General features: G+C 50.2%; 1 protein-coding gene across 2 annotated transcripts in view; it reads right to left on the minus strand.

Moving 5' to 3' along the window:
• The window catches only part of LOC106565903 (pappalysin-1), a 125,708-nt gene that overhangs the window by 32,252 nt on the left and 78,021 nt on the right, over positions 1-15,435 (minus strand). For both annotated transcript variants that reach the window (XM_045691089.1, XM_045691078.1), the window contains exon 14: positions 11,681-11,849. In XM_045691089.1, the coding sequence (XP_045547045.1) occupies positions 11,681-11,849 (169 nt within the window). The remainder of the gene's footprint in view (positions 1-11,680; positions 11,850-15,435) is intronic.

Raw genomic sequence — 15,435 nt, forward strand, 5'->3', positions numbered from 1 at the left:
CAGCAGGAGCAGGTACCCCGGGTATAGGGGTGGAGGAGCGCGTCCGGGAGCACGCAGCAATGCTCCACCATCTTGGCACCGCCATGGACTGCGTTGTCCAGACAATGGATCGCTGGGAGAGACAGGGAGTTCTCCCAGCGCCTCCACCAGCACAGCCGGGGTCTCCACTTCGCGCCCCTCCTTCTCCTGGTCCCAATGGGATTCGTCTCTCCCTTCCCCAGGAATACAATGGGACGGCTGCAAACTGCCAGGGGTTCCTCTTGCAGGTGGACTTATTCCTGGCAACCGTCCACCCTGCTCCTTGAGAGGGTGTCCGCCCTTGTCTCGTGCCTCACCAGGAAAGCCCTGGAGTGGGCCAACGCCGTGTGGAGAGAGGGAGATGCGGCGTTGGACCAGTTTGAGGAGTTCATCCGCCGCTTCCGGGCAGTCTTCGACCACCCGCCCGAGGTTAGAGTGGCGAGTGAACGCCTATTCCATCTGAGGCAGGGGACAAGGAGCGCCCAGGAGTTCGCCCTGAAGTTTCAGACCCTGGCTGCCGGCGTGGGATGGAACGACAGGGCCCTGATCGACCATTATTGCTGCAGTCTGCGCGAGGACGTCCGTCAGGAGTTGGCCTGCAGAGACACCACCCTCACGTTCGACCAGCTGGTGGACCTGTCCATCCGGCTGGATAACCTGCTGGCTGCCCGCGGATGTTCAGATTGGGGTCTGTTGGTTCCATCCCCCTGCACCCCCTCTCCGGTACCCATGGAGCTGGGAGGGGCGGTGCGCAGGGAGACCGGAGGCGGTTCCAGCTCGTGCACCATCTGTGGCCGCAGAGGTCACACTGCCGGTTGGTGCCGGTTCCTCTGGGCATCGAGGCAGCAGGCAGGGCGCTCTGGCGTCACCCCAGGTGAGCTGGCACCATTCTCACCCAGAGCCCGCTGTCGCACATATGTTTGTGTATGTCACTTTTTTTCCCTGCATTCCCAGCATAAGGCGCTCGTCGATTCAAGCGCAGCTGGGAAATTTATAGACAGATCGTTCGCCCATAGTTTAGGGATCACCATTGTTCCCGTGGCTGTGCCTTTCCCCGTTCACTCCTTAGATAGTCGACCATTAGGGTCAGGGTTGATCAGGGAGGTCACCGCTCCTCTGGGCATGGTGACGCAGGGGGGGTCACAAGGAGAGAATTAGTCTCTTCCTTATTGACTCTCCTGCATTTCCCGTGGTGCTAGGCTTACCCTGGTTAGTTTGTCATGACCCCACTGTTTCTTGGCCACAGAGGGCTCTCACGGGGTGGTCGCGAGAGTGCTCGGAGAGGTGTTTAGGGGTTTCCGTTGGTGCGACTATGGTGGAGAGTCCAGACCAGGTCTCCACCGTGCGCATTCCACCTCGCCAGGCAAGGTGGACCATGTTTTTCACCCGTTTTTTGTTTACCCTTTCCTACAGACCAGGCTCCCAGAACGTGAAGGCAGACGCATTGTCCCGGCTGTATGACACAGAGGAGCGGCCCATGGATCCCACTCCCATACTCCCCGCCTGCTGCCTGGTGGCGCCGGTAGTGTGGGAGCTGGACGCGGACATTGAGCAGGGTTTACGTGCAGAGCCCACTCCCGTCCAGTGTCCCGCTGGGCATCTGTACGTCCCGTCTGCTGTTCGTGACCGGTTGATCTATTGAGCCCACACATCACCCTCCTCTGCTCATCCTGTGATCGGTCGGACACTGCGCTGTTTGAGCGGGAGGTACTGGTGGCCTACCTTGGCTAAGGATGTGAGGGTTTATGTTTCCTCCTGCTCGGTGTGCGCCCAGTGTAAGGCTCCTAGGCACCTGCCCAGAGGGAAGCTATACCCCTTACCCTTTCCACAACGGCCTTGGTCGCACCTGTCGGTGGATTTTCTAACCGATCTCCCCCCCCTCACAGGGTAACACCGCGATCCTGGTCGTTGTGGATCGGTTCTTGAAGTCCCGTCGTCTCCTCCCTCTGCCCGGTCTCCCCACAGACTGCGGCCTTGTTTATGCATGTCTTCCGGAACTACGGGGTGCCTGAGGATATACTGTCTGATCGAGGTCTCCAATTTACGTCTAGAGTCTGGAAGGGGTTCATGGAACATCTGGAGGTCTCGATCAGCCTTACTTCAGGGTTTCACCCCGAGAGTAATGGGCAGGTGGAGAGAGTAAACCAGGATGTGGGCAGGGTCCTGTGGTCCTATTGCCAGGACCGGCTGGGGGAGTGGGCGGTGTTCGTGCCCTGGGACGAGATGGCACAGAACTCGCTTCGCCACTCCTCCACTAACCTCTCTCCCTTCCAGTGCGTACTGGGGTACCAGCCGGTTCTGGCACCTTGGCATCAGATTCAGACCGAGGCTCCTGCGGTGGATGGCTGGTTCAGGCGCGCAGAGGAGACATGGGAAGCTGTCCGTGTTCACCTTCAGCGGGCCGTGCTGTGCCAAACCGCCACTGCAGTGAGGACCGGGTCTGGCTCTCGACCCGAAACCTGCCCCTCCGCCTGCCCTGCCGGAAGCTGGGTCCACGGTTTGTGGGGCCATTTAACTTTTTGGGGATAGGGGGCAGAATTCGGAATTTTGGATGAAAAGCGTGCCCAAAGTAAACTGCCTGCTCCTCAGGCCCAGAAGCTAGGATATGCATAAAGAAGAAACACTCCAAAGTTTCTAAAACTGTTAAAATTATGTCTATGAGTATAACATAACTTATTTGGCAGGCGAAACCCTGAGGACAAACCATCCAGGATTTTTTATTTTTGAGGTGACAGTGTTTTCAATAAGTTTTCTATGTGGATCTAGATTTCTAAGGCACTTGCTTGCAGTTCCTATCGCTTCCACTGGATGTCAACAGTCTTTAGAAATTGGTTGATGTTTTTATTTTGAGTAATGAAGAAGTATGGCTGTTCAGAACGAGTCTAGTGTACTGTTGTGGTTGGGGCGAGCGACCTGAAAGCTTGCTCCACTTTGTTTTCGTCCGGTATTGAACACAGTTTATCCCGTCTTAAATTTTATTGATTATTTACGTAGAAAAATACCTAAAGTTGTATTAGGAAAGTTGTTTGAAATGTTTGGATCAAGATTACAGGTAACTTATTAGATATTTTGTAGTCATGTTGCGCGAGTTGGAACCGGTGTTTTTCTGATTCAAACGTGCCAAATAAATGGACATTTTGGAGATATAACGATGGAATTTATCGAACAAAAGGACCATTTATGATGTTTATGGGACATATTGGAGTGCCAACAGAAGAAGATCTTCAAAGGTAAGGCATGAATTATATCGTTATTTCTGAGTTTTGTGTCACGCCTGGCGGGTTGAATTATAATTGTCATGTGTTTGTTTGATGGGGTGCTGTCCTCAGATAATAGCATGGTTTGCTTTCGCTGTAAAGCCTTTTTGAAATCTGACATGGTGGCTAGATTAACAAGAAGTTAAGCTTTAATTTGGTGTATTGCTCTTGTGAATGTATGAAAGTTAAATATTTCTAATAATTTTTTTGAATTTTGCGCTCTGCCATTTCCCCAGATGTTGTCGAAACGTTCCGCTAGCGGAACCCCTAGCCGTAAAAAGTCCTGAGGAGAGTGAACGAGGTTTGTTATAGGTTACAGCTTCCCCCCGATTACTGTATTAACCCCTCGTTCCATGTGTCTCTCCTCAGACCGGTGGTGGCTGGCCCGCTCCAGGAGTCTGAGGTGCGGGAGGTTCCTCCGCCCCCTCTGGACATCGTGGGGGCCCCGGCGTACTCCGTTCGCTCCATACTGGATTCGAGGCGTCGGGCGAGGGGCCTTCAGTATCTCGTGGAGTGGGAGGGTTACGGTCCGGAGGAAAGGTGCTGGGTTCCGGTCGAGGACGTGTTGGACCCTTTAATGCTGCAGGAGTTCCACCGTCTTCGTCCGGATCGCCCTGCGCCTCGCCCTCCGGGTCGTCCCCAAGGCCGGTGTCGACTCGCGGCTAGAGCTGCGCGTCAAGGGGGGGGGTACTGTCACGACTTCCTCCGAAGTCGGTCCCTCTCCTTGTTCGGGCGACGTTCGGCGGTCGACGTCACCGGTCTTCTAGCCATCACCGATCCACCTTTCATTTTCCATTTGTTTTGGCTTGTCTTCCCACACACCTGGTTTCAATTCCATCAATTACATGTTGTGTATTTAACCCTCTGTTCCCCCCCATGTCCTTGTCCGGTATTGTTTATTGTAAGTGCTTGTGCACGTTATGTCTGGTGTGCGTCGGGTTTTGTACCCATTTATTGATTGTTCTGTTTTCCTGTGATTGAAAAAAAAAATGCTCCGTTGGAAACACAGTTTTTGCTCTCCTGCGTCTGACTTCTCTGCCGCCAGTACGCACCCCTTACAGACACACAGCTCCAACCCTCCTCATCTCAACCCACCTAACCTTACTCAGGATGACACTTCATACAGTATAACATATCTGTTTAGAGTTCAGCTAGGATCATACAGAACTAGGGTTGAAAAATGCAGGTAACTTTCCAAAAGTTTGCAGGTTTTCCAGAAATCCTGGATGGACAATTCCAGAATTCCTGCTTCCATTCACTTCTGATTCCAGGAATATTCCACCTGGGATTTCTGGAAAACCTGTGCATTTTGGGAAAGTTAATGGAATTTTGTAACACTACACAAAACTAACTGTACTGCTGGCATCTCTGACAGGACTATGTAGCCACTCCAAGCAGATACTCCAGTGATGTTTCCTTGTTGCACCGATCCTCATCTTAATCACCACCTGCATTTCCCTACAAAACATCTACATGTAGTAGTATCAGACAGTTGTACGTTATTGTATACTACCTGGAAGCAATGTGCCCTTTCAGGTAAACAGTTGAGAGTGTGGTCATTTGTCTTGTTGTTCATCTTGCCTTAATAGTTAGTCCAGGAGTTTTTCCTTGGCCATGTGACCTGATCAGGAAACACTACTGGCCCAACTTCTAACACACAAACACACCCTCAGCTGTCAATCATCATCAGCACCCTGACCTTGTCGCCTCATAAAACACATTGAGGCTCACTCAATTTAAAGCGCTACATTTCCCAGGGTAGATAAAATCTGGACCTTTCAGCACCACTCGCCTTGAGACCTGCAGCGTGTCCACACGAAAGGCTAAAGTATGTCTGCTGCTCGCTCTCGCTCTCTCACATGTACAATCCCCCCACCCCCTCACCACACACACAGGCTTTCCCCGGAGACATCTGGGACACAAACGGATTGCATTATAAAACCTCAAATACACAAATAGACATGGGGGTACAGATTGTTTTGGAGATAGCATCAGAACCACCTTGATAGTTCCCAGAACCACCTTGACACCGGTGAAGCAAAAATGTAATCGGCTAATGAAAGGAGATAGGATTGTGCTTTGTGCTGCACTTTTCAACCTCATAGTCTACAGGGACCAGGGGGAGGGGGGGAAGAGGAGAGGAACTCATTGTACTGTCCCCAAGTAACGAAAAGGGAGGGAAGTGAGCTGAAGTTCTGTCTCTTTCTATTTCTCTCTCCCCTCTCTCTCCCCCCTCTCTCTCTCCCCTCTCTCCCCCACACTAACCCTCTCAAGGAGATCCTTCAATCCTTCATCCTGAAGCGCGTTACCGTTGACATATTAATCAACATTATGACCTGTCAATCAAACATAATGCCGTTACAAGTGTGATGGTCAGATGGTAATGAAGTGAATCTGTCAGAGTTGACACATGCAGACACAATCGTAGGCTGGTAGTAACATGTTTCGTTGTGTAATAGACCTGAACAGCTTGTGTCCCAAATGGGCCATTTTGCATACACCAACATGCTGTTCAACTGAAATGAGCCGCATCATGCTTGTTGGTGCATACGCATATGGATGTAGTGTTGACATGCTAATAGAGAAACAACATACAGTCGGGTCTGAAATTATTGACACTCTTGATAAAGACAAGCATTAATGACTGTATTAAATAAATAATTCAAATATTGAGTTATATTGTATACAAAAAAAATGGGAAATTATATTATACTAATACAATTTCTAGGAGAAATAGGTTTTGTTTAACAGGTTATATTTTCTTCTCAAAAAGGTAGGATTCAGAAGAGGGCAGTCCATAAGTGCTGACGAAGGATATCAAGGATCTGGAAGGGTTCTAGAAACAGGCTCAGCTCCGTTATCCTCGCAAGGTGAGGTACTGAAAACAGGGCTGTCAATCATTTTGAACCCTATCCATTTTGAACCCTAACCGTAACATTTTATTTTTTTACAAATTAAACTTACTAAACAAAATATATTTATCTGAGCAATTGAATTAGTATTAAATAATATAATTTCCCAATTTTTTGGAGCTTACAATATAGCTCTCTCTCTGTGTCTCATTCCCCACACCTTCTGTCTCTTCCTCTTTCCCCCCACCTTCGGTCTCTGTCTCTTCCCCCCCACCCTCTCTCTCAGTCTCTCCCCCCCACCCTCTCTCTCTGTCTCTCCCCCCACCCTCTCTCTCTGTCTCTTTCCCCCCACTCTCTCTCTGTCTCTCCCCCCACCCTCTCTCTCTGTCTCTTTCCCCCCACCTTCGGTCTCTGTCTCTTCCCCCCACCCTCTCTCTCAGTCTCTCCCCCCCACCCTCTCTCTCTGTCTCTCCCCCACCCTCTCTCTCTGTCTCTTTCTCCCCCACGTTCTCTCTCTGTCTCTCCCCCCCACCCTCTCTCTCTGTCTCTCCCCCACCCTCTCTCTCTGTCTCTCCCCCCCACCCTCTCTCTCTGTCTCTCCCCCCACCCTCTCTCTCTGTCTCTCCCCCCACCCTCTCTCTCTGTCTCTCCCCCCACCCTCTCTCTCTGTCTCTTTCCCCCCCACTCTCTCTCTGTCTCTTTCCCCCCACCCTCTCTCTCTGTCTCTTCCCCACCACCCTCTTTCTCTGTCTCTTTCCCCCCACCCTCTCTCTCTGTCTCTTCCCCCCCACCCGCTCTCTCTCTGTCTCTTTCCCCCCACCCTCTCTCTCTGTCTCTTTCCCCCCCACCCTCTCTCTGTCTCTTCCCCACCACCCTCTCTCTCTGTCTCTGTCTCCCCCACCACCCTCTCTCTCTGTCTCTTCCCCCCACCCGCTCTCCATGTCTCTTCCCCTCCACCCTCTCTCTGTCTCTTTCCCCCCACCCTCTCTCTCTGTCTCTTTCCCCCCACCCTCTCTCTGTCTCTTTCCCCCACCCTCTCTCTCAGTCTCTTCCCCCCCACCCTCTCTCAGTCTCTTTCCCCACCACCATCTCTCTCTGTCTCTTTCCCCCATCCTATATCCCTGTCTCTTCCCCCCCACCGTCTCTCTCTGTCTCTTTCCCCCACCCTCTCTCTTTGTCTCTTTCCCCCACCCTCTCTCTTTGTCTCTCCCCCCCACCCTCTCTCTCTGTCTCTTCCCCCCACCCTCTCTCTTTGTCTCTTTCCCCCACCCTCTCTCTTTGTCTCTTTCCCCCACCCTCTCTCTTTGTCTCTTTCCCCCACCCTCTCTCTTTGTCTCTCCCCCCCACCCTCTCTCTCTGTCTCTTCCCCCCACCCTCTCGCTCTGTCTCTTTCCCCCCACCTTCTCTCTGTCTCTTTCCCCCACCCTCTCTCTCTTTCCACCACCCTCTCTCTCTGTCTCTTCCCCCCACCTTCTCTCTCAGTCTCTTTCCCCCTTCTCTTACCCCCCACCCTCTCTCTCTGTCTCTTTCCCCCCACTCTCTCTTTCTGTCTCTTTCCCACCCACCCTCTCTATCTCAATTCACAGTAAACATTACACTCACAAAAGTTCCAAAATAATAAAGACATAACAAATGTCATATTATGTGCAAATAGTAAAAGTACTATAGGGAAAATAAATAAACATAAATATGGGTTGTATTTACAGTGGTGTTTGTTCTTCACTAGTTGCCCTTTTCTTGTGGCAACAGGTCACAAATCGTGCTGCTGTGATGGCACAATGTGGTATTTCACCCAATAGATATGGGAGTTTAACAAAATTGGGTTTGTTTTCAAATTCTTTGTTTATCTGTGTAATCTGAGGGAAATATGTGTCTCTAATATGGTCATACATTTGGCAGGAGTTTAGGAAGTGCAGCTCAGTTTCCACCTCATTTTGTGGGCAGTGTGCACATAGCCTGTCTTCTCTTGAGACTCAGGTCTGCCTACGGCAGCCTTTCTCAATAGCAAGGCTATGTTCACTGAGTCTGTACATAGTCAAAGCTTTCCTTAAGTTTGGGTCAGTCAGTGGTCAGGTATTCTGCCACTGTGTACTCTCTGTTTAGGGCCAAATAGCATTCCGTTTTCTCTGTTTTTTTGTTAATTCTTTCCCATGTGTCAAGTGCATATTTTTGTTTTCTCATGATTTGGTTGGGTCTAATTCTGTTGCTGTCCTGGGGCTCTGTGGGGTCTGTTTGTGTTTGTGAACAAATCCCTAGGACCAGCTTGCTTAGGGGACTCTTCTCAGGTTCATCTCTCTGTAGGTGATGGCTTTGTTATGGAAGGTTTGGGAATTGCTTCCTTTTAGGTGGTTGTAGAATTGAATGGCTCTTTTCTGGATTTTGATCATTAGCGGGTTTCAGCCTAATTCTGCTCTGCATGCATTATTTGGTGTTTTACATTGTACACGGAGGATATTTTAGCAGAATTCTGCATGCAGAGTCTCAATTTGGTGTTTGCCCCATTTTGTGAATTCTTGGTTGGTGAGCAGACCCCAGACCTCACAACCATAAAGGGCAATGGGTTCTATAACTGATTAAAGTATTTTTAGCCAGATCCCAATTGGTATGTCAAATTTTATGTTCCTTTTGATCGCATAGAAGGCCCTTCTTGCCTTGTCTCTCAGGTCATTCACAGCTTTGTGGAAGTTACCTGTGGTGCTGATGTTTAGGCCGAGGTATGTATTGTTTTTTGTGTGCTCTAGGGCAAAGGTATGTAGATAGTTATTTGTATTTGTGGTCCTGGCAACTGGACCTTTTTTGAAACACCATTATGTTTGTCTTACTGAGATTTACTGTCAGGGCCCAGGTCTGACAGAATCTGCGCAGAAGATCTAGGTGCTGCTGTAGGCACTCTTTGTAGACATTTGACTTCAGATTCTAGTAAGGTGTCTCTCTCTCTCTCTCTCTCTCTCTCTCTCTCTCTCTCTCTGAGGTTTTATTGGCATGGGAAACATATGTTTACATAGCCAAAACTAGTGAAAAAGATAATAAACAAAAGTGAAATAAACAAATAATTAACAGCAAACGTTACACTCACAAAAGTTGTAAAACAATACAGACATTTAAAATGTCATATTATGTATGTATACAGTGCTGCAAATAGTTAATGTAGAAAAGGGAAAAGAAATAAACATCTCCCTCTCGGTCTCCGTGTGTGTGTGTGTTTTAGGGAGCATTAATTGATTAGCTTGCAGGTCTGTTAACAGAGCCTGGGAGGCCGATAACGTGTTGGTGCTGTTGTCTTTACAGGCCCTCTGTGGGAGTGAATGGGTTTACTGTGTGACTGTGAACTAACTGACTATGAGCCCTCTGTGGGAGTGAATGGGTTTACTGTGTGGCTGTGAACTAACTGACTATGAGCCCTCTGTGGGAGTGAATGGGTTGACTGTGTGGCTGTGAACTAACTGTTATGAGCCCTCCGTGGGAGTGAATGGGTTTACTGTGTGACTGTGAACTAACTGACTATGAGCCCTCTGTGGGAGTGAATGGGTTTACTGTGTGGCTGTGAACTAACTGACTATGAACCCTCTGTGGGAGTGAATGGGTTGACTGTGTGGCTGTGAACTAACTGACTATGAGCCCTCTGTGGGAGTGAATGGGTTGACTGTGTGGCTGTGAACTAACTGACTATGAGCCCTCTGTGGGAGTGAATGGGTTGACTGTGTGGCTGTGAACTAACTAATATGAGCCCTCTGTGGGAGTGAATGGGTTTACTGTGTGGCTGTGAACTAACTGACTATGAACCCTCTGTGGGAGTGAATGGGTTTACTGTGTGACTGTGAACTAACTGACTAAGAGCCCTCTGTGGGAGTGAATGGGTTTACTGTGTGACTGTGAACTAACTGACTATGAGCCATCTGTGGGAGTGAAGGGGTTGACTGTGTGGCTGTGAACTAACTAACTAAGAGCCCTCTGTGGGAGTGAATGGGTTTACTGTGTGGCTGTGAACTAACTGACTATGAGCCCTCTGTGGGAGTGAATGGGGTTTACTGTGTGACTGTGAACTAACTAACTAAGAGCCCTCTGTGGGAGTGAATGGGTTGACTGTGTGGCTGTGAACTAACTGACTATGAGCCCTCTGTGGGAGTGAATGGGTTTACTCTGTGACTGTGAACTAACTGACTATGAGCCCTCTGTGGGAGTGAATGGGTTGACTGTGTGGCTGTGAACTAACTGACTATGAGCCCTCTGTGGGAGTGAATGGGTTTACTCTTTGACTGTGAACTAACTGACTATGAGCCCTCTGTGGGAGTGAATGGGTTGACTATGTGGCTGTGAACTAACTAAGAGCCCTCTGTGGGAGTGAATGGGTTGACTGTGTGGCTGTGAACTAACTGACTATGAGCCCTCTGTGGGAGTGAATGGGTTTACTCTGTGACTGTGAACTAACTGACTATGAGCCCTCTGTGGGAGTGAATGGGTTTACTGTGTGGCTGTGAACTAACTAAGAGCCCTCTGTGGGAGTGAATGGGTTTACTGTGTGACTGTGAACTAACTAAGAGCCCTCTGTGGAAGTGAATGGGTTGACTGTGTGCCTGTGAACTAACCTGATTGTTTGGGGTGCTTTGTGTGTCTGCATGCTTCTGTGTTTTAGTGTTTTGTGTGCCAATGTCTGTGCTCCTCATCTGTTGAGTGTCTAGTGTGGGGGTTGATACTACATGAAGTGGATGCTGAGATGTCTTGGTAACCAGAAAGCTCTTTCTCCAGTAATGTGAGAAATGTTAACACGTATGTCATAGGGTAACTTTTTTCTTGCCCGCTACACAGTGTCGTAATGAAAAGTAGCTGCAGTGTAATTCATCTCAGCAAACACCACATACATATCCATTAAATACACACACATACAGACGTTAGAAAGACATGGAGTATCTGGACAGTGCTGTGTCTAGTTGTGGTATCTGTGCTCTGTGAGCATGACTTCACTGTGCGAGTGGGGAGGGGGGGGGGAGTGAAGGAGGGAGGGAGGGAGGCAGGCAGGCAGGCGGAGAGGGAGGGAGGGAGGGATGGAGGAAGGGGGCCGCAGTGAGCAGAGAGTACCTGGTGATATCATCGTCCCAGTGGAGCAGAAACACATAGCCATTGTTGCAGGTGATGGTGCAGCGCAGAAAGACTAAACATATATAGTGTGTGTGTGTGTCTGTGTGCGAGTATGCGCGTATGTGTGTGTGTGTGTGTGTATACACGTGAACGTGCATGTGCCTTTGTCCATCTGTGTGTGTGTGTGTGTGTGTGTGTGTGTGTGTGTGTGTGTGTGTGTGTGTGTGTGTGTGTGTGCATAAAGCAGGGAGAAGGAAGGAAGGAGGAGGTGTCTAGCTAGCTACCTGGGCTTGACATGATGTCATCCTCCCAGTGGGTTTACACTGCCAAGCTGCTGTTGCAGGTGAAGAATATGGCTAGTGTGTGTGTGTGTGTGTGTGTGTGTGTGTGTGTGTGTGTGTGTGTGTGTGTGTGTGTGTGTGTGTGTGTGTGTGTGTGTGTGTGTGTGTGTGTGTGTGTGTGTGTGTGTGTGTATACCTGGGTCTTGATGATGTCATCGTCTCTGTGGACCTGCAGGACGTAGCCAGAGTTACAGGTGATGGTGCAGCGAGCTCCGTTGAAGAAGCCCAGACTGCTGCACTTGAGCTCTGCATTGCGGATCAGCGGCTCCTGGCAGTCGATGGCCTCACATGAGTAATGGACACAACTAGAGAAGGAGGGGTACACACAAACACATGGATGAATTATTTAGTACCAGTATAATCATAAACATAGTAGCTAAATATAAACTGCCCATATGAGGTATGTTGTACAGTATAAATGATACAACTAGAGCAGGGAAGAACATACAAAGAAGAAACAGGATCACAGTGTAGCTACATCCACAGCCAGACACAGCCAACTTAAATTCACAGTGGGTAGAACACCCATACAGTACAATATAAAGTACAAACGCTCACAACCACACTGTCTCAACACAACCACAGCCACACTGTCTCAACACAACCACAACCACAACCACACTGTCTCAACACACAACCACACTGTCTCAACACAACCACAACCACAACCACAACCACACTGTCTCAACACACAACCACACTGTCTCAACACACACACAACCACACTGTCTCAACAAACACACAACCACAACCACACTGTCTCAACACAACCACACTGTCTGGTTGTGTGTTGAGACAGTGTGGTTGTGGTTGTGTTGAGACAGTGTGGCTGTGGTTGTGTTGAGACAGTGTGGCTGTGGTTGTGTTGAGACAGTGTGGTTGTGGTTGTGTGTTTGTTGAGACACAACAACAACCACAATGTCTCAACACACAACCACACTGTCTCAACACAACCACAGCCACACTGTCTCAACACAACCACAACCACACTGTCTCAACACACAACCACACTGTCTCAACACACACACAACCACACTGTCTCAACAAACACACAACCACAACCACAATGTCTCAACACAACCACACTGTCTCAACAAACACACAACCACAACCACACTGTCTCAACACACAACCACACTGTCTCAACACAACCACAGCCACACTGTCTCAACACAACCACAGCCACACTGTCTCAACACAACCACAACCACACTGTCTCAACACACAACCACACTGTCTCAACACACACACAACCACACTGTATCAACTAGAGGTCAACCGATTAATCGGAATGGCAGATTAATTAGGGCCGATTTCAAGTTTTCGTAACAATCGGTAATCGGCATTTTTGGACACCGATTATGGCCGATTACATTGCATTCCACGAGGAGACTGCGTGGCAGGCTGACTACCTGTTATGCGAGTGCAGCAAGGAGCAAAGGTAAGGTGCTAGCTAGCATTAAACCTATCTTATAAAAAACTATCTATCTTAACTAATCACTAGTGGTCACTAGTGGTTGATGATATTACTAGGTTAACTAGCTTGTCCTGCGTTGCATATAATCGATGCGGTGCCTGTTAATTTATCATTGAATCACAGCCTACTTCGCCAAACGGGTGATTTAACAAGCGCATTCGCGAAAAAAGCACCGTCATTGCACCATTGTGTACCTAACCATAAACATCAATGCCTTTCTTAAAATCAATACACAAGTATATATTTTTAAACCTGCATATTTAGTTAATATTGCCTGCTAACATGAATTTCTTTTAACTAGGGAAATTGTGTCACTTCTCTTGCATTCAGTGCAAGCAGAGTCAGGGTATATGCAGCCGTTTTGGCCGCCTGGCTCGTTGCGAACTGTGTGAAGACCATTTCTTCCTAACAAAGGCCGTAATTAATTTGCCAGAATTATACATAATTATGACATAACATTGAAGGTTGTGCAATGTAAGAGCAATATTTAGACTTAGGGATGCCACCCGTTAGATAAAATACGGAACGGTTCCGTATTTCACTGAAAAAATAAATGTTTTGTTTTCGAAATGATAGTTTCCGGATTTGACCATATTAATGACTTAAGGCTTGTATTTCTGTGTGTTTATGATATTATAATTAAGTCTATGATTTGATAGAGCAGTCTGACTGAGCGGTGGTAGGCAGCAGCAGGCCCGTAAGCATTAATTCAAACCACTTTCCTGCATTTGCCAGCAGCTCTTCACTGTGCTTCAAGCATTGCGCTGTTTATGACTTCAAGCCTATCAACTCCCGAGATTAGGCTCGCAATACTAAAGTACCTATTAGAACATCCAATATTCAAAGGTATAGGAAATCCAATGGTATAGAGAGAAATAGTCCTATAATAACTATAACCTTGTCACGATCGTCGTACAGAGCGGACCAAGGCGCAGCTCTCTATGGTCAGGGAGTGACAGTACGCCCCCCCCAAAGGTGCAGACTCCGGCCGCAAAAGCTGAAACCAGATGGGGAGGGTGGGGGGGGTGACTAATGTCGGCGGCGGCTCCGGTGCGGGTCGTAGCCCCTGCCCAGACCCCGGATCTGGCCATGGTGCCGGGCTGAACACCGTGCCTGGACTGGGCATCGGCGTAGAGGAAGGCTCCGGCCTTGGAGCGGTACTGGATGCCGTGCCTGGACTGGGCACCGGCGCAGAGGAGGGCTCCAGCCATGGAGCCGGGTTGGCCGCCGTGCCTAGACTGGGCACCGGTGCAGAGGAAGGCTGCGGCCATGGAGCGGGACTAGATGCCGTGCCTGGACTGGGCACCAGCACAGAGGAGGGCTCCGGCCATGGAGCTGGGTTGGACGCCGTGCCTGGACTGGGCACCGGCGCAGAGGAAGGCTCTGGCCTTGGAGCTAGACAGGACACCGTGCCTGGACTGGACATCGGCGCAGAGGAAGGCTCCAACCATGGAGTGGGACTGGACACCGTGCCTGGACTGGGCACCGGCGCAGAGGAAGGCTCCGGCCTTGGAGCGGGACTGGACGCCGTGCCTGGACTGGGCACCGGTGCAGAGGAGGGCTCCTGCCATGGAGCGGTACTGGACACCGTGCCTGGACGCCGTGCCTGGAGGCCGTGCCTGGACGCCGTGCCTGGACGCCGTGCCTGGACGCCGTGCCTGGACTGGGCACCGGCGCAGAGGAAGGCTCCTGCCAGGGAGAGGGACTGGACACCGTGCCTGGACTGGGCATCGGCACAGGTTGCACCGGACTGATGACACGCTCCTCAGGTCGAATACGTGGAGTCGGCACAGGACGTACCGGACTGGGGAGGCGCACTAGAGGCCTGGTGCGTGGAGCCGGCACAGGTGGCACCGGACTTGTGACACGCACTTCAGGGCGAGTGCAGGGAGCTGGCACAGGACTTACCGGACTGGGGAGGTGCACTGGAGGCCTGGTGCGTGGAGCCGGCACAGGTGGCACCGGACTGGTGACACACACTTCAGGGAGGGGGCGGGAAGCCGGCACTGGAGGCCTGGTGCGTGGAGCCGGCACAGGTGGCACCGGACTGGTGACACGCACTTCAGGATGAGTGTGGGGAGCTGGCACAGGACTCACCAGACTGCTGACAGGCTCTTCAGGTCGAATGTTGTGCAGAACACACCTGCACAACATCTCTCTCCTCTCTCTCTCTCCCAACTTCTCCATCGCCTCCCTGACGGTCACTGGCTCTTCAGGACAAGTGCGGGGAGCCGGCACAGGACGTACCGGGCTGATAACACACTCCTCAAAACGCCTGCGCTGCAGCATACTCCTAGCCAACATCATTCTCCGATATCCCTCCTCACACTGCTCCATCGACTCCCAAGCGGGCTCTGGCTCTCTCCTTGGCTCGGCCGACCACCCTTCGTGCCCCCCACCCAAAAAAACTTGGG

Source organism: Salmo salar, chromosome ssa01, assembly GCF_905237065.1.
Source record: "Salmo salar chromosome ssa01, Ssal_v3.1, whole genome shotgun sequence".
NCBI lineage: Eukaryota > Metazoa > Chordata > Actinopteri > Salmoniformes > Salmonidae > Salmo > Salmo salar.